General features: G+C 41.8%; 1 protein-coding gene across 1 annotated transcript in view; it reads left to right on the forward strand.

Annotated features, from left to right (window-relative positions):
- Vps13c (vacuolar protein sorting 13 homolog C) overlaps positions 1-19,345 on the forward strand; it is a 153,478-nt gene extending 134,133 nt beyond the window's left edge. Inside the window, exons 75-83 of the mRNA XM_050125415.1 lie at positions 383-458; positions 832-995; positions 1,269-1,314; positions 4,350-4,473; positions 4,925-5,039; positions 10,700-10,788; positions 14,985-15,108; positions 16,958-17,041; positions 17,372-19,345. Coding sequence (XP_049981372.1) covers positions 383-458; positions 832-995; positions 1,269-1,314; positions 4,350-4,473; positions 4,925-5,039; positions 10,700-10,788; positions 14,985-15,108; positions 16,958-17,041; positions 17,372-17,473 — 924 coding nt within the window. The 3' untranslated portion in view covers positions 17,474-19,345. The remainder of the gene's footprint in view (positions 1-382; positions 459-831; positions 996-1,268; positions 1,315-4,349; positions 4,474-4,924; positions 5,040-10,699; positions 10,789-14,984; positions 15,109-16,957; positions 17,042-17,371) is intronic.
- Positions 19,346-19,978: the final 633 nt, after the last annotated feature.

Raw genomic sequence — 19,978 nt, forward strand, 5'->3', positions numbered from 1 at the left:
GTAAGGGTTTTAGAAGGACCATGCAGAGAGAATAAAGGAGAGAGGAGAGCCAAACAGCATGGACCCTGTCCTATGAGCACAGTTGGCTTTTGCACTCTAGTGGAAGTTGAACTGACTGCGAAGCCAGTTTTATGTTGTGGTCAAAGCCAGTGACTGTCACCTGTGCGATGCTCATATAGCAGGACCTGTTGACCTTGTGTGGTTTAAAACTATTCTTACCCACAGTCATTATAATCTATCAGAATTTAAGGTAGAGTGAAAATGCTTTGGTTTCGGTCCTTGCGGGTTTTTATGCATTCTTTGTCTTCGTGGAAACCTCAAAATGCTAGATTAAAAGTCTCACACTTAGAGACGTTTAATTCTCAACCTTTTTTTGGATCAGGGTGCTGTTCAAGGCCCTGAAGAATTTGCTGAAGGATTAGTGATTGGGGTAAGAAGCCTCTTTGGACACACAGTAGGTGCGTATGACCTTTGTGTACATATGTATGTAATTATTACTCTAAAGTGCCCTGTCCTTGGAAAGCAAGTGGTTATATGTAGTAAGAGAGAGTTCCCCTTCCTATTGATCTCTGAATGCGTGTTTTGTAGTAAGAGAGAGTTCCCCTTCCTATTGATCTCTGAATGCGTGTTTCCTTTCTTCCACCTGGGCGTGACTTTAAAGCGACCTCCTGGGTTCTTAGTGTCCATAGGTTGGGTGAATGTTCTTTAAAACTTATATTACTACACTTGATGGCAAAAAGTCATAGCAATTCTTGTATTTACATGTGAGTAGGTACCTGTTTAAAGGAGGGATATGTACCGCTGTGGCTGACTTCTCGGTACACTCTTTAGGTGGTGCTGCGGGAGTCGTATCTCGAATCACTGGTTCTGTTGGGAAGGGCCTGGCAGCAATCACAATGGACAAAGAGTATCAGCAGAAGAGAAGAGAGGAGATGGGCCGACAGCCTAAAGATTTTGGAGACAGTTTGGCCAGAGGAGGGAAGGGCTTCCTGCGAGTGAGTCTCCTGTTGAGTTGAAGAATCTATCTCAGATGCATGAAACTAATGCCATCTGCTTTATGATTCTTTCGACTTTCCTATGATTGAATATTTGCAAAATCAAAACGCTCACTATTATGTGTGTGTTGTTCACTGTCCTCAAATCCTAAAAAACAAAACAACACAAAAACGAGAAAAAAATATAGTATGTCTATGGAGACCTCTAGTGGTTGGTTTCGTGTTAAGCACCTTCCGTTTATTGGAGACTTAATGATGGATTTTCTCTTGCAGGGAGTTGTTGGCGGGGTGACTGGAATAATAACAAAGCCTGTGGAAGGTAGGTAGAGAACACTTTCCTGTTGTACAGAGGTGAAGGGCGTGTGCATGCCGATGCGATTGCTTCTTGGTGTTTGATTGAGAGGATTGCCAATTGAATTTTATATAGTCCTGATATTTACTCCTTTTTATTTAATTTTTTTCATTTACATTCCAACTCCGATTCCCCCTCCCTCCCACACTCCCTCACCTGACCTCTCCCTTTCCTACCCCCACATCCACTCATCAGAGGGGTTAAGGCTTTCCATGGGGAGTCTACAAAGTCTGGCATACCAAGTTGAGGCAGGACAAAACCCCTGCCCACTTTATCAAGACTGAGCAAGCTATCCCATCATAGGGGATGGGCTCCAAAAACCAGTTCATATACCTGGGATAATTCCTGGTCCCACTGCCATCACCCCCCCAACAGATCAAGCCACATAACTGTCACCCACATTTAGAGGATCTAGTTTGGTTCCATGTGGGTTCCCCAGCTATCAGTTCAGAGTCTGTGATCTCCCACTAGCTTGGGACAGCTGTCTCTGTGGTTTTCCCCATCATGATCTTAACCCACTCCCCTTGCTCATGTGATCCCTCCTTCCTCTCTTCAGCAGAACTCCAGGAGCTCAGCCCAGTGCTTGGCTGTGGGTCACTGCATCTGCTTTCATCAGTTACTGGATATAGGTTCCATGATGACAATTAGGGTAGTCACTAACCTGATTATAGAGGAAGGTCCATTAAGGCGTCCTCTGTCCCTAGGAGTCTTAGCTGGGGTCATCCATCATCCTTGTGGATTCCTGGGAATTTCCCTAGTACCACGTTTCTCCCTAATTCTATAATGGCTCCCTCTATCAAGATATCTCTTTCATTGCTCTCCCCCTCATACCTTCCACAACTCGGCCTTCTCTATCCCTCATGTTCCCATCCCTTTCCTTTTATGTATATACATGATATATATATATATGTATATATGTATGTATATATACACATATATATTCATTCTGTTATTTAAAAAACCTTTATCAAAATTCCTCTTTTTGTTCAGAAATTGATGAGTTAAATCTAAAGTTTAAATGTAATTCAAAAGATCTAAAATAACTATAATGTCCTTAAAAATTAAAAAGCAATGTTGGAGGACTCACATGTCCCAGCAATCTTGTATGTCCAAATTTTGAAGCTTATTGCAGCGTAAAGCTCCAGTAAACTTGCATAGCAATCATTCTGGCGGGAAGGCAGGCATGTAGGTCAGTGAGCTTTTGCAAGACTGCAGCTAGATCCTTGAGATGGGTGCTGAGATGAATCTAGAAATGGCTTCAGCAGCTGGCGCATCTGCATGTGTAGAACAGTAATTCTGCCCTGATAGACTGCCTGTAAAAATAAACCCAGAGTGGTTGAAACGCCAGAGTGTGACCCTGAAACTCAGAACTTCGAAGCAGACGCAGCAGCTAGTTCTGTGATTTGGCAGTGCGCTTCTAGACAGTTCACCAGGGTGTGGGTCCCAAAAGAAAAGGCAGATAAGTTAGACTCACCAAGATTTTAATTTTTATGTGTTGAAGAATAATACCATGAGGAAATAAAAAGACAGCTTTCCAAAATTAAAAAACAATCATCCCTTGAAAGAATATTATCATAAAAGGAAAAAGATCCACAAAGTAGCTGAATGTTTTATGAACTATATTTAATCAGAGATTTGAATATTGACTATAGAAAGAAGGATAATAAGGTGCTAACGATAGCAAGATAACCCAACTTAAAATGGGCAAAGGATCTAAATAGACTTTTCCTTGAGGAAGATAGGCAATGACACATTTCATTAGTCGTCAGGGAGGTGTGGATGTAAGTCTAGATGAGATCCCACGTAACATCAAGTTAGTGCGAGTGTGGGGTAATGGGAATCTTGATGGCTGAGGTTAGGAACATGCAGTAGTGCTGCCATTAAGGAGAACATTCTGCTTGCTCATCTGCAGTTAAACATGGAGGTACCACGAATCAGCAAGGTGCCCTAAAGTATTGAAAATAGACATTCAAATAAAGTCTTACCTGTGAACATCCATAAGCTTCATTATTGATTGTGGCAAAAACATGGAAAGACTATCACCAATACATAAATAAATAAAATATGGCATATCTGCTCAATGGAATATTATTCAGCCATAAACAGAAACCAAGAAGTAGTACATGCCACAATATAGGTGAATTTAGGAACGTGATGCTAAGTAAAAAAATAGCACAGTCACGATAGACAGTACAGTGTCTGCTGCTTGGATGCAGTGTCCAGAAGAGCAACTCCATAGGAAGTGTTCTAGGTGATGCCTGAGTCTGAAGGGGGAGCGGGGGGGGGGGAGAGGAGGTAAGGATAGGTCAGATGAGGAGTTGGGGAAAGGGGAAAGTGATGGACTGTAGGCAGAGTGTCTTTCTGAGACAACAAAGATTTTCTAAATTGATGGTAGTGATGTACCGTTTTTTTAAATTTTATTTTTATTTTACATGCTTTGGTGTTTTGCCTGCATGTAGGTCTGTGTGAGGGAGTCAGATCCCCTGGAACTGGAGTTATAGACAGGTGTGAGCTGCTATGTGGGTACAGGTCCTCTGGAAGAGCAGCTAATGTTCTTAACTGCTGAGCCATCTCTCCAGCCCCGATGTACCATTCTTAATACACTGAAAGCATTTAATTTATATATTGGAAGTTTTATAGTACATGAACAGAATTTTCAATAATTATGAGTTGTTTTTAATATACTGTTTGGATGTCTTAATGGTTGTGATGGAATGAACGGTTGCTGACTGAGCTGGATCATTGCCTCTTGAGTCTGTGTGGACCTCAGGGTCTTCTGGGGATTGCTGCCCACCTTAGCATATGCGTCTGCTGCAGCAGATCCGGCTTTCGCAGGAATCTATGCCGAAGATACTTTGAGAACAACCACATCATCATGTTAAGATAAATGTACCTTCCCCAGATATCCAAATGGCACATGGCTTCTGAGTTGGCTTGGGTTTTTGTTGAGCTTGCTTACCTTAAAATATCTTTGCCTATTCATTGTCTTTGGTTTCCTAAAGGAGCCAAGAAGGAGGGCGCTGCTGGTTTCTTTAAAGGAATTGGAAAAGGGCTCGTGGGTGCCGTGGCTCGTCCAACTGGCGGAATCATAGATATGGCTAGCAGCACCTTCCAAGGCATTCAGAGGTAATGGCATCTGCATGGTGGGAAGGTCTGTATTGTGTGTATCTATCGCTTCTAGGAACATATGAATGGGCTGGGTATTTAGCCTGTTCTTAAGGCTCTTGAATCTAATTGGAAGTTATGGAAGCTTTATAAGACCATGGAAAGGAATATGAAAAATAAATCTTACGGCCCAGTTTTTATTTATTCAGCACTTTAAGTGTACCTCCCTTACGTCAGGCACTGACAGCAAGGCCATAAAGTGTCCATGACCTTTCAGAACTTGACATTTTCTTTCTTTAAGAAAGGGGTGGATACTTTAGAGTCCATTAGGCAAGGCTTTAATAATTTCTTCTTCACTTTGAACACGTTTTATACATTACTAATAGTTTTTAATTGTTTATTTGCGAGTTTGATCAACATGAATTTGTCTGATTTTAAAATATTCTCATGTATTTCCTGCTCTCTTATTCAGGGCAGCAGAATCCACTGAGGAGGTATCCAGCCTCCGTCCACCTCGTCTGATCCACGAAGATGGCATCATCCGTCCATATGACAGGCAGGAGTCCGAGGGCTCCGACTTATTAGAGGTAAACTTTGTTCTTCGTGGCTGTGAAATGGAAAGATTCCAAGACTGAGAGTTCATGGGTGGATTTTCAAGGACCCGATCATGAGTCTTTGAAGGAATCGCCCATGGTTTGTAGAGGAGAATTTATTGCTTTGTATGATGGCCTTGGCCTGGCATGTTAAGGGGAAGTAGCTGCTAACTGTTGAAAAGGGCACAAGGCTTTCTCTGTGCAGAGAAGACTGTCTTGAAAGGAGCTGTTGGCTGTTTCACTGTCTCTGCAGCAGCTCCTAGTCATTGTGCTTAGGTTTGGCTTCTTGCTTTGTGGCTAATTGTTGGAATTGCATAGCTTCCTTTGCCCTCAGCCAGGTGGACTTACTCCTCTTACTGTGGAAATCTAAATTTATTCTGGTAAACAGGACTGTAAGAGAGAAAAAGAGGTTATACACTTAGATATATTATAGTCTTGTTAAACATTTAAAAATTAATATAGGTTGGCATTTCGTCTTGGTTATAGTATCATTATATTTAAATAATATATACATACTTAAATTGCTATTCTCCCATGACTGGCTTTCTCTCAACAGAAACTTATTAATATGTTTGTGCTCTATGATAAAGAGGGCTTAATTATTCTTGCCTTTGGTTTTCTTGTATGTGATTACATTGTATCTTTCTGCACACTTCTAACTTTATTTTCTTTCTTTTTCTGCCTACACAGCAAGAACTGGGAACACAGGAGTAAATGTTTCCTGTACTGCTTGATTCCATCCCTAAAACTCAAACTGCTCCTATTTAACTGTGTGAATCAGACTGAGGGTTGATTTTAATGAGATTTTCTTTATAACTCTCACTTCTATCTGAACTCTTCATAATAGTGGCTTGTCCACGGTTGAAAATTGTGGCTTCTTGTAATTCTACACAGGTCTAAGAGGTGTAAAAGGTGCAGGAAATAACTTCGCCGGGTTGGGGTTGGGGGGTCAAAGGGTATTGAACCGAGAGCATATATTTTGCTACAATTTTGGAAGTTTATCATTTTTGTGTATTCGTGTACAGATGAAGTTGAGAAGGGTGGGTCTTTGCAGTGAATGTCTCTTTATATTTGTGCATTTCGATGATGGAATTATGTAGAGTTATGATCCACATGTCACTCAAATTTACTCAAGTTATGGGACTGTTAATAAGTAATATGTCAGTTTCTCTGAGCTTGTTGTTAGACCTGAGATGAGACCTGGCATAGGAATTGTAGGAATATGTTTCTTCAGTATTTTTTCTTTTCTTTTTTTTTTTTTAACTCAGTTATGGCTAAATAAATGAAGTAATTTTATGTGGTCTGCTCCTTTAGCCTTTAGAAGAATACTTTTGAAAAGCTGAGCCTCATTGTTGGTTATGTGTACTTTGTAATTACTGATTTTAATTATCGCAGTAGAATCAGTAACAGAACATGTAATTAGGCAAATTACTTCTGTGGCAGTTGAATGTATAAATACCTTTACTTTTAAGAAGCAAACTCTTTAGAGGCTGAGAAGATGGTTCAGTTGGTAAAGTCTTTACAAACAAGCACAAAGACCTGAATTCGGAAATCCAGTACCCATTTAAAGGCCATGTGATGGTGGTACATGTCTCTAACTTCAGTCCAAGAGAAGGGTCAGGAAACAGGCAGAACCTGGGGCTCACTGGCAGCTAGCTCACTTATTTTAGTGAGCACCAGATTTAGTGGGAGACCCTGCTCAAAACCAAGCCAAACCAAAACAAAACGGAAGAGATTGGTGGAGGAAGATACCTGATAGTGACCTGAGGCCTCCATACATACATGTGTGCACACCTCCACATACACACTTCAGAAGTTTAACTCCCAGAGATTTCTCTTGGTGTGAAAAAAATATTATAAATTATCATTTATACCTCCAATTAATTCTCAAAGTAAGTTATATTTTAATTTTTTAAAAATAAATAATGGAAATCTTTAATTTTGTGATTTAACAGTGTCTTATCTCACAACTTCAATTGAATAGAAACCTCATCCCTAATATATGTTTGAAGATAACGGAACTAGTTAAGATGCAAGCATTCAGTTGGATTCTAATTTGTTTTTTTTTAGGCAGAGTCTCACTGTGTGGCCCTGTCTGGCCTAGAAACTCTCTCTATAGACCAGACTGGCCTTAACTCACAGAGATCCTCCTACTTCTGCCTCCAAGTGCTGGAATTAAAGGCATGAATTTATATATGTTTCTAAACATGCAGTTATAAAACCAGTTATTTGAATGCTTTATATTAAAAACACTATTTAAAGAAAAATAATTGATGTCCAATGACCAGACAGTGTTAGCTGGAAAAAGAAATGACTTATATCATTGGGCTGGAGTACAGCTCAGGTAAAATAGCATGCCCAAGGCCTGGGTTTGACCCCTGGTACTACTATGTTCCCCTGAAAATAAGACTTCTGTGCTTATGCAACCAAGTAGAGAAAAACATGTAAATATTAACAGTAACAAAAAGAAAGGAAGAATCTTCTTGTGCCTGGAGAATAGGGGATAGACACAATGTCCCCATGTGTGCAGCTTCTGTAAGAATCAAGCACAGTCCTTCGCTTCAGATGCTGTAGGCTCTTGTGTGAGAGCCACAACTTTTAGTTTTCCTGACTGTATCTCGACTTTCTTAGACTTTTGTGAACCTCTGAAACCTAAGGTCTTTATTGTTCATTTTTATTTTAGCTCCTTGGTGATTCATTCCTGTGATTCTTCTTTTTATAAGTATTTATTACTAAGCACAAAAAGTTACTGTAACTAAGCATCTAGGCATCTCGTATGGATTTTTAGTTTTAGCTTGATATCAGACAACCCTTTAAACTTTTATATATGTAATAATTATTGGAAGAAACAGAATGTAGGTTGCTGTAGAGTTTGATAGTTTGTTCATGGGTAACTGAGAAGTTTAGTTCATTTGCATTTCTTGCTTGCCCATATTGCTGTGATCAGCAAGTTGGGTAAGAAGCACTTACTGGCTGTTTAGATTCTACTGGACTGATTCCATAGGGAGTAAGTAAACATGTAAAGATCACAGGGTTCTAGAGTATTATATTATATCCTCCTAGATCTTACTGTAATATTAGTTTATTCTAAATAATTTATTTGGGGACCATTTACCCTTTTTTCTTTTTAACTCCCAAGCATTCCTCTGTGTTCTTTACTGCTTGGTTGTGAAGAGCCTTACTCATGTGCCATGTGTTTGTAGAATAGTTCTCCAATATTCCCTTAAGATAATGCTGCTTGGGGCTGGAGAGATGGCTCAGAGGTTAAGAGCATTGCCTGCTCTTCCAAAGGTCCTGAGTTCAATTCCCAGCAACTACATGGTGGCTCACAACCATCTGTAATGGGGTCTGGTGCCCTCGTCTGGCCGGTGGGCATACACACAGACAGAATATTGTATACATAATAAATAAGTAAATATTTTAAAAAAGATAATGCTGCTTATGCTGCCCATGTATGTGTGTGTATATATGTATATACATATGCATATATAGACAGGTCTTATTTATTATTTATTTTGCTTTTAACTCTTAATGTTCACACAAGATTTAAAGAGGCAGTCTTTGCTTTTTCTACCTAAGTGTGTTTTTCTATGTATGGAAAGGCTTCATTAACATTTTACCCTTGGCCTGTCTACCCACTGAGATAACCTTACATTGTGTATGACCTCAGTCCCCGACATTGGTTCCTGTACCGTACTTGGTACCGTTAACTCTGTGATTAACACTGCTGTGCACTGGAGTTTTGTCATTTTGCGCCCTGTGCCGTTTCCTTAGAATTAGTTTGAAAGGGACGAGAGGGAATGGGCAAAGGACCCATTCTTTAGCAAAGTCTTACTCAGTGGCCCGTGCCGAGTTTGGAAGAGAGAGTGCCACTTTGGTCAGCCTGGCCTCCTGCTGCCCTCGGTGGCTAAGGAGCTTGCTCTGGATTTCAGAATCCAGTGGTTCCTTACTGGCACTGAAAAGGTACTTTTTCAGTACTAGATTTCCCATAAGGCTCTTGGTGGTTGAAACTTGATAAACAATGGAAAGATTAGGAAAGAAGCAGGTGTCTCTCTACTCCCTGCAGCTTCTCTGGCTTACACGTGCATTCCAGGCTCCGGCTGAAGGGCCCACATTGTTATAGTGTGCTATTCTGTTTTCCCCTTTTCTCGGAAGAAACTGATGGCAAAATATTGGAACTAATTCACAGGGACCAACTGCCCATCTCTGAGATGTAACCTGAAGATGCCACCTCAGCTCTGTAGGAATTCTCTCCTCATTCATGGCTTTTGTAATACTTGTTCATGGCTTTTTGTAACTGTCAAGGAATGACTTAGGGGCCAACATACTTTTAAAATGTGGGTTCCATCCCCGGCATCACAAATGAAAACGGTACTCAAGCTCTGAAATCCCAACACCAAGCGTGCTTTCTCCGCTGTGTGTACAGTGACTTTGTGATCCTGCTGCTGTTGGCGGAGTGTTTCAGTCGTGCAGTGTACCAGTCTCGCTCATTCACGTGTCTGTCTCTGTACCTTATGCCCATGTATTATTTGATCTTTAATCATTTATCATAGATGATATCAATAATAACCTTTCATTAGTATTTGTTATAAAAAAACTTTGTTTTTAATGTGTATTGACTCATTTAAGTCAATAGTTTTAAGATACTTGAAAAAGAAAATAAATATTTTATTGGCTACAATTTATACTTGGGTTATTTTGTCCATTAGAAATAAACCATGCAGACTATTCTGAAATGCTCTTTCAAACGATTTTGAAATTCTTCATGTCCATAATTGTCTATTTTAGTCAGAAATATAATTTCATACAAAAATTTTCCCTTTTCAAGGTGTGCTTACTCTACACAACCAAATATGATCAAAACCAGCAAATACCTTGGAGGTTTACCATTATGTAGTACATAATCCTATCTGAAGAAGTGATTGGGGCTTAGCATTTTAAAAATTATTTTTTATGTGTGTGCCTGAGTGTGTGTATGTGCACCGTGTGTGTGTGTGTGTGTGTGTGTTTGAGCCTTTGGAGGCCAGAAGAGGGCTTCAGAGCCCTTGGAACTGGAGTTACAGGCACCTATAAACTATAGTGTGGGTATCAGGAGTAGAACCCCGGTCCTCTGCTCTTGAATTAAGCCAGTTTTCCAGCCCCTGGGCCTTAGCTTTTCGGAAAAATCACAGACTTCTCTCAAAAGAATTGGAAGAAAAGTGTGAACCATTCTCTGAAAAGAATTTCAGAGCCATGATTTCTAAGTTCTGTGTTCTCAGATAGCAGTTATTAGACCCCCCCAAGCCGTTGCCAGGGAGGCCCTTTAAGGACTGCTGAGACATTGATGTAGCAGTTTTGCATTTACCATGTGTGTATATATTCTTGATTAAGGTGTGTGAGTGCTTCTGGTTGATAGTTTAAATCTCTTAAGTTACTAAGAACAAGATGTTTGTCATCAGATGCTCACCTGGTAAGCATTCAATTCATTTCTCTTTAAGGCAATAGTGAAAAGTACTTGATATTATAAATAAGTTGTTTTCTTGCTTCGGATGCCACTCTGTAGTATGCTAGTTTTATTTCCAATGCACCTTTTCATAACATTGATTTTCATCGACTATTATACAGATATTTAAATGTATGTAGTTCCCAAGTCTTAACTCTTGTTTCTTTTTCAGAACCATATCAAGAAGCTGGAAGGCGAGACCTACCAGTTCCACTGTGCAGTTCCTGGACACAAGAGGGCATTCCTTATGATTACAAACAGGTATTGACATCCAGATGAAACCTAGCTGTGTTCATGGGAGGACTTTCAGCTGCCATGGCAGAAGAGTTGAAAAATTATACTTCAGAGACTAGATGATCATTTTCATCCCATCACAGAAGCACAGCTCTAGGTAGTGTCCCAAGAGCGTGTGTTCAGGGTGCCTCATTCTGGAGACGCAGGAGCTAGGCCCAGCTTGGCTTGGGCATCTCCAGACGTGGCAGCTGCTGATGGCACAGTGAGCATTGTCTACATCCTTCAGTGGTGACGTCATTGTAAGGAGACACAATTCAAATTGAAGAGGGTGACTCTACTTTCCATTGTGAGGTTTGATTTGGGGTATTGGTAAGCCCCTCTTAAGGATGGTATTATTCCTATATGCCCAGATGAGTGCCTTCTGAGTATTTTGGTAAACCCTTTTTCCAGAGAAAAAAGATTTATGCTAAAATATCAAATAATGTTCCAAGATTTACTCTAGAAATAAACGTCTCCAGATAGCTACTGTAGATTAACAATTTTCCAAGGGCTCTCTTTTGTAGGATTAAAGTGGAGTGTTTAGGCACTCTGCCCTAGTTTCTTCCCTCTCCCTCTCCTCTGCCCTCCTTCCCTTCCTCCCTCTAATGCATCCATCCCATCAATCTGAGCTTTGGAAATCAAACCCAGGGTGTAGTGGTTGATAAGTGAGTGTTCTCATACTGAGCTGCACTCCTCACTGTTGGACCTGAGTATACCTGGATGAGAAGAAAAATAAGAGAAGGTGAATTGCAGAATCTAAACTTTGAAACATGTCTTTTTTTTTTTTTTTTGGTTTTTCGAGACAGGGTTTCTTTGTGGCTTTGGAGCCTGTCCTGGCACTAGCTTTGTAGACCAGGCTGGTCTCGAACTCACAGAGATCCGCCTGCCTCTGCCTCCCGAGTGCTGGGATTAAAGGCGTGCGCCACCATCGCCCAGCTGAAACATGTCTTTCTAAAGAGGTTAACCAACCAGTCGTAAGGAAGACTTGTTCGGTCATCCTATTGGTCCCTCAATAGAGGTGTAATCACAGGGACTTTAGAGATGGCTTGGCGATTAAAAGCATCTGTTGCTCTTTTGGAGCTCAGGTTCAGTTCTCAGCATCCACTTTGTGCATATGCCTCTGGCCTCTGTGGGCAGCTGCATGTAAGTGTACATACCCACAAATACACACACACACTTAAAAATTAAAATAGACCTTTAAAAAGATCAAAGCTACACAGAGAAACCCTGTCTCAAAAAAAAAAAAAAAAAAAAAAAAAAAACCCAACCAAACAAAAAAAAAAAAAAAAAAAAACCAACCAACCAAACAAACAAAAAAGGGATCTGGAGTGGAGATCTTGGAGACTTCTTGCCACAGTGTATCACACAGGAGATGACAAGATTTGAAGGTGATACTTGGAGCAGGAGAGAGAATGGAGCTATGGGAGAATATGTTATTATTGCACTGGTCAGGAGAAGAGAGAGCTTAGAAACACACAGGATGGGGAGCTGCATCTGGCACAAGGCTGATAGTGAGCTGATACTGACCTGGGTCCGGGGTGTGGGGCCGCTCATCAGAGACTGGTTAGAACAGCGCGCTGGTGTTAAATGTGTCAAATGAGGGAAGACTCTGCTGGCTCTTGCTCTGCAAGGGTCAGGGGTGCTATAGGTATCAGCCCTGAAATGGGCCAAAATTCCCATGGCAGCCCCTCGGAGAAACAGTGTCCGAGGCCTGCTGCAATTCCCATTGATCACCAGGTTCATTCAGGTCTGCCTTCCTGAGCATGCAGAGTCTGGCTGTTTCTTCCCTCACCTTACAGCCACCGTCATAAGTGAGGCTGTCACTGCTTCCTCATGAGGCTTTGCAGTCACGGCCGGTCTTATTTTTCTACTCCAGACACCGAGCCCCTACTCTCTTGCTTGTCACTAAAGGTTTGTTTGAAACAAAGGGTCTTCATGCTGTGTCCAATACCTGCAAGTTGAAGGCATAATTTCAAGATGACGGTGAATAAATATCATCTAAAATTAGACCTTAAGGTGGTTTTCTCACCAAGGTATGCATTTGATATTCCAGCCTCAGACTCCACACTCCTTAATTAGACTTTTCTTCTGCTGGGGTTGGTAGCGCAGGCCTGCTATCCCTTATGCTCGGAGAGGGAGTCAGGAGGATTGCAAGGTAAAGGCCAGGACAGCCTAGGCAACGCTGTGAGACCCTGCCTTGAAATAGAGACCGAGAATGTATGTGGGGGCATAGCTGAGTGAGTGCTTCCCTAGCCTTGTGAGGTCCTGGGTTCAGTTCTCAGCACCATACTCAGTCCCTTCTACACTTAATCTGGCAGTGTGTCTGTATTGTCTGAACAGCCACTGTCTCTCTTTAAGGAGAACTCCTTCTCAGTGATCAACTCCAAATCACCTCCTTCATGCCACCAGTGCAGCCTGCCCCTGTTGGAGGGAGCCGCTTGTTTGTCCCGGCTGCCCAGAACTGAAATAACCACACAGAAACTATATTAATTAAATCACTGCTTGGCCCATCAGCTCTAGCTTCTTATTGGCTAATTCTTATATTAATTTAACCCATTTCTATTAATCTGTATATTGCCACATGGTTGTGGCTTACCCAGTAAAGTTCCCAGTGTCTGTCTCCAGCAGCTCCATGGCTTCTCTTCAATCCCACCCTTCTTTCTCCCAGCATTCCATTTAGCTCTGTTCCCCTATAACTCTGCTATAGGCCCAAAACAGTTCCTTTATTAACCAATGACATTCACAGCTTACAGAGGGGAGTCACACATCATGCCCCCTTCTCAGTGCAGCCTGCCCCCTCCCCATCACAGCCTGCCCCCTCTCCAGTGCTCTGAATCTGTGTGGCATTGTCTTGTGTACTTGTTTTCTCTTCTAGGCACTGGGTACCTCTCAAGCCTCACGCCTTCGTTCTTTTCTCTGCCAGGTTTCCCTAGATGTTGTTTGAATTCACAAATCTACATTTCTAGTTTTTCTGTCTTTAATGGAGACTTGAAATCAAGTATAGTTATATCAGTAATTAATTCGACTTGCTGGGAAATCAGTGTGGGTGTCCTTTAAGGATTATATTATTTTTCATTACTATTGAGTAAAATGAAACATTCCTCCTGTGATATACATTAGCGTTAAAATGTTCAAGTCTGGTATTTATTAGTGGGTCCGAAGTGAGTCTTTGCTGACATTTGGACTTGTGACATTTCCTGCATGGTCTGTCTTGGCTGGAAGGCGTAAGTGACTGACAGAAAAGAGCAATTAAGAATATTCCAAGTAAATCGTCTTCAGGGGCTTTACTCTGTGGCCTCCCAGATGAGGACGCATCCTGCACCACTTGTGTTTCAAATGCGATTCCCTGCTCAGTTGTTTTGCTGTTTCAAAACCAAAAACAGCATTACTGAGTTCTGCCAGACTGACAGAAGGGGAAGTTTTAAAGTCCATTTTGTTAGGCAGAGATTATATTGCATTTCATTTGACATTTACGTAGACACTTTTTAAAATGAAAAATATACTTTTCTGTGAGTGAATTTTTCTAATTTTTCAAATGTTTTCTTCTTCAGAATTTCATGCATATATACAATGAAATATGATCTTATCTGCCTCCATTTCTCCCTGCCAACTGCCCTTGTATCCTCCCCTGACATGTTCCCTTTTCAAATTCATATCTCCCCACCCTCCTCTATTTTTCTTTTTTAATAATCCACTAAGTCTAATTTTTGCTGCTAGTATGTACACGACTACGGGCTATCCATTGTGGTATAAGAAACCAACCAGCAGCCATACTCAAAAAAGAATGAGTCTCTTTCCCCAAGGACTACCCCCTGCCAGGAGCTCCTCAGTAATGGGGTCTGGAGACTCTCCTATCTGTGCTGGGATTTGGGCTGGCTTGAACTTGTCACGTCTTGTATTAGTAACCACAGTGGCTTTGAGTTCCTGAGTGCAGTAGCCACATTAGGTCAGAGGACAGCACTTCACAGCATCCTGCTATCCTCCAGCTCTCGTTCATTCTGCCTGCTCTTCCCTGAGCCCTGGGGTGAGGAGGTTGATGAAGATTTCCTGCCCCGCTTCAGGCTGAGGTCTCAGCCTCTGATCCTCAGCTCTCTTGTGTGGGTCAGATTTGTTGTTTAATAAACACACACAAAATAAAGGATAGCGCTGACACAAGGCTGTATTTGTTTTCTTTTCTAAAATAGGCGAGTGCTGTTCATAAAGGAAGTTGAAATCCTAGGCCATATGTCTGTGGACTGGCAGTGTCTGTTCGAAGATTTTGTATGTCCTCCTGGAGTCAGTGAAAACCTGCTGAAGATTTCAGTTAAGGTAAGAGAAAATTAATCCACCCTTCAGAGCCATGGACGCAGTCAGTCTTGCTGGCTGCCTCTCAGTTACAGAGGTAGACTGTCAGGGGGAGCAGTGCCGTCACTGTCTGTCTTAGTGCATGCTAAGCTGTAAACAAACCTAACTCATTTTGTGTAACTGCATTTTCAGACATAGAGGGAACTCTCAATTTATCGGCCAGAACTAGGGTGCTGGCGGGTGCTTCTGCCTTTTGGTAAGATTGAGCATTAGTGAGTAGGGGGTTTTCTTTCCTTATACGTATATCCATTTTCCCAGAATCTGAGACGTTTCTAGAAATATTCTCTTTGTCAAGCTTTTGGGAGACTAAGTGCTTCAGTGAAAATAAATATGAAGTCTAAGGTCCGTATGCTCAACAGGTTGAAACACTTGCTGTGCAAGCTTGGCAGCCTGAGACTGATGCCAGAACTCTGGAGAGAGATGACCCTGTAGAGTAGTCATGACTTCTTCACACATACTGTGGCATGCACACCTACCTGCCACACACCACACACACAGTTAAAAATAGGTTAGGTCTAAACAGCTTTGTTTATAATTTGGTGCACATAGAATGCGAATATGACTTACGTGCTGTGTGTTTTCTGTGTCTTTGCTCCCGTCCTTTTCTAAGGATGAACTTTCCATGACAGTAAAGCATAAGATGAACTTTCCATGACAGTAAAGCATAAGCAGGGGAGATACCTCATCTTTCCTGGGGTTTTGGGCTTACCCACCGTGGACACATACTCTATTTTAGATGTATTCTTATCTTTCTTAAGAAAATTACACAACTTCATCTTAAATATGGTAACTTTATAGTATATTTGTTTTCCAAAATAACAATGATATTATCCCCTTTACTGAAACTCTACAAACAACATTTCCCACGGAATGTAATAGACTTTAAATAGGTTTGAAGTGACCGTCCTTCACTTCTCTCATTGTAGACCTTTACAGACAAGACTGCCAGGTCTGCCTGCCCATTTGTGTTCCGAGCAGATCCTTACACAGTATAGAGTACCCTAGTAGGAAACGTAGTATTGGAGCTGGGGTAGACTGGCCTGTGCATATTTTATAGTTCCCTATGTAATTTCCATCTCTCAGTTACTTTTGCATTGCTGTGATAAAACACCACGAGAAGGCAACTTTTAAAAGAAACAGTTTAATTTGGGGCTTATGGTTTCGGAGGGTGAGAGTCCATGATTCTGGAGCAAAGGCACGGTGGCAGGAACAGCTGAGAGCTTACTTCATGATCTGAAAGTTGGAAGCCGAGAGCAAGAGAGTCTGAGTCTGGGCCAGTCTTCTGAATCCTCAAAGCCCGCCCCCAGTTACACACCTCCTCCAGCAAGGCCACACCTCCCAATCCTTCCCAAATAGTTCCACCAACTGGGTACCAGATATTCAAACATATAAGCTTATGAGAGCCATCCTTCTTCAGGCCACCACAGTACTTTGCCTCCACATAAGTGGTGAGAATTGATTCGATGTATTTTACATTGTATAAGACTTTTATCTATCAGCAGAGGAAATGAAGGAGAGGGCCCTTTGGTCTTTTACTGGTCTGTCAGCTGTTCATGTATTGTCACATTGTCATCCTTTAGGCTATGTGTTGTTGCCTGCAGAAGCCCTTATTTTACACAGATAGGCCTATAAATTATGACTCCAGTGTGCAGTTGCTCTCCTTGTGGCAAGGTGATTTATTTCTTATACTTGATTGCATGTATCCCATAGTTTAGTGCTTATACAGTAAGTTGACATTTAAGCATCCAGTGTAAGATCATGCTATTTTTTTCTTTTAGAGAATAATTTCTGTCATTATTTCTTTTAAAACCAGGAACAGGGCCTGTTCCATAAAAAAGACAGTGCCAATCAAGGCTGTCTTCGGAAAATCTACCTGAAGGATTCCATCACAGCAAAGGTAAACTGTTGGTTTTAGCCTTACCCGCTCCCGGTTTTTAACTGGGAGACCTTTACAAGCCTGTCATAGCTAAGTAGCCATTATGTCTCACGTACTCTCTCCTACTGGTAACTTTGCGTTGGTGCGCCTATGAATGACAGACTGTGAGCCCACCAAAGTGGAAGAGTGGTGGTTCACACTGTGTGGGTGTGGAAGCCTGAAAGTGTCACTGGTCACACTGTAGGGGAGGGTGGTAGCCTGGTCCGTGTCTACACCTGTGTGGAGTCTTGTGGCTGCCCCTAGGTGAGCCAGAGGTTATCTTATAGTTCATAACCCTGCTTTGCCTTCCAGAGAGCACTTGATGCCCTTGAGAGCGCACAGTCATCCAGGCACCAGCAGAAGCTGATGAAGCAGCCTTCCCTCAGGCTCCTCAGACCCCAAGTTCCATCCTGACCACAGACTTTACAGGACTTCTGAGAGGGAAACGGTCACGTCAAAAATCCTGCGAAAAGAGAACATTTCCAGGAGTTCCTTGTTTTGTTATTTCTGGGAAATCCAGTCCTTTTGGACTCTTATTTTGAGTCTGGGTTTTGCAACTCTGCATCTATCAGGAGTTTGCTGCTACACCATGTAGGTCAGACCTCAAAGAAATACCGCTTGAGACTGAGAGGGAAATGTTCATTAATATTAAAATTGGGAAACAAAGGATGCTGGGCTTGTTTTTAATGAGTCTGTACTGAAGAAAGGAGGTATTAAAATGAGTGGTGTTCTCTGAAAGTCTTAACCACACAAGTAGTGGACCCTCTGACATTTGTTTAAAGGTAATTTGTGCAACAATTGACCTGAGAGAACACTTTTGGGAAACCGGGGAATTGACCAAAGAAATGCCAGCAAAGGGAGAGATGGCATGTTTTTTATTTTTTATTTTTTGTCATGAAAACATTTTTCTCCTAATAGGATGGCTTTTACATGGGTGTTTTCCCCTCCTCCTTTCCTGCTACTCACAGAATATGGGCAATCTGGAATCTTCGGGCAGCCGTACTCCGTTGTCTGAAGCAAGGCCGTCCCTGGATATCGGAGTGGCTGCTTTTGCAGGATGCACTCACGGGCACAGTTACATTTTTTTCTGGGAAGTGAAAACAATTTACTGTAAGCTTCTCGGCATTCAGAAATGTTTAAAGCACAGTATTTTTTATATTTCCAGAAATTTATTTTAGAATTTATAAGACTGCTAAGGGCGCCATAAGTTAACCTATAATTCTAATGCATACCTGTAAATGTCTTTTAAATATTTGCTAGGAAGAATGTAAAATCTCTACTTGCTTTATTGTGTAAGTTTTTATAAATGTCTGTATAGAGTTGGAAACAGGTGTTCCCTGTGTGCGCTGGTCAGCACAAGTTCCTGCCCTTCCTCCCCTCTCTAGTACGGGTTAGATACGGGCTGCCTGGTGACTCTGAGGGACTGAGTTTCCTTGGATGATCCTTTAGCTGTGATCAGGGTGTTGAATATGGCATTTGGGTGAAGCATGTAGATGTTGAGATGAAGGCGTGGGTGCTTCTGCCTTTGTTGATGTGTGCCCCTCCTTTCACATCTCGTGCTTCTGAGACGGCACGAGAAGATGTCTTAGTTCCCCACTGCTGCTCGTCCTGTTTCTGTAAGGGAGGGCAGAACTCAGTGTCTGATTTTTGGTAGTTGTTGGATTTTCAATTAAATTCTTTACCCCCAACCTTCTTCCTCTTTCTTTCTTTTGATAGGGTCTCACAGTGTATCCCAGGCTGGCCTTTAACTCGCTGAGCACTGCTCACCTCTGCCTCCCAAGTTCTGGGATTAAAGGTGCACGCCACTCCGCCTGGTTTAATACCTTTATTCCTGTTAAGAAAATCATCATGTATGAAATGAATAGCTTTAAACCTAATTGAACTTTCTAGAACTAGAAGCCAGAGATAAGTCTTCTAGCAAGTCCAACAGCACCCTGTGTCTTTAAAACTGACTTCATCAGGAATTTGAATATCTGATTACATTTTTCATGTTAACCATAGCTGTTGATGGTATCATAAATATTTCCGGCATTATTTTGCACTGGTGGTTTATTCCAGAAACAGGTATGCAGGCCACTGGACTGAGAACAATTAAATCTATAAACCTACTATCTCAGCTGATTACCTTCAAGTATCTGTGACGCTTTTGTTTGATGCAATTTCCTGGGACAGAAAGTAACCCACCGGTTGGATGTCATTAGGTGTATTGTGTTTTTAAAAATGCATTTAGAGGCAGTGACTTGCTTATAAAGTTCTGAGAGAAATAAAGCATTGGTGTGTTGCTTACATGTTGAGGTCTCTGTGTTAAATACTGAAGTCACCCTCTCTTCATGTCGTCTTTCCTCTTCCATCTTCTGACCCCATGCCAATCAAAGATAGGTGAAAGGCTGGGGGCTTTACACAGTGCTGGTGAGGGAAAGCCTTTCCCAGGGTGCTGAGCCCCTTCCTACACTGGAGCTGTGTGGCCCGGCTGCAGCACTAGGCAATGCACAGCCGCATTGCGCTGAGCTCTCAGCCCCCTGGGGGCTTCCTGGGAGACAGAATTCATGGTGGTGGACTTGTTTTGTTTTGTGGGTTTTTTTTTTTTTTTTTTTTTTGATGGTTTTGCAGCTCTGGACTGCTTCTCCCCACTCTCTTGCAGTCCCCTTAGTCTTTCCATTCCTGGCTCCCCACCTTTCCCACTGGGCACTCATAGGAGCAGTCTGAAACCTCATCCAGCACAGGGCATGGGACAGGAAGAGGAGGCTCGCACAGGGCCTGTAGCAAGGCAGACACATCAAAATCCAAAGAGAACAAAACACTGGAAGAATACACTTGGGCTTTCTAAGAAAATGCGATCTGTGATCAATGTCCTGCCTATGCTTCCTGGGTGAGTGTTTTATTTTGAATTATGTATGAGAGAATACCAGTCTAAGTCCA

The sequence above is a fragment of the Alexandromys fortis genome, unplaced genomic scaffold (assembly GCF_014885135.2).
Source record: "Alexandromys fortis isolate MF-2015 unplaced genomic scaffold, M_Fortis_MF-2015_v1.1 scaffold_22, whole genome shotgun sequence".
Taxonomy (NCBI): Eukaryota; Metazoa; Chordata; class Mammalia; order Rodentia; family Cricetidae; genus Alexandromys; species Alexandromys fortis.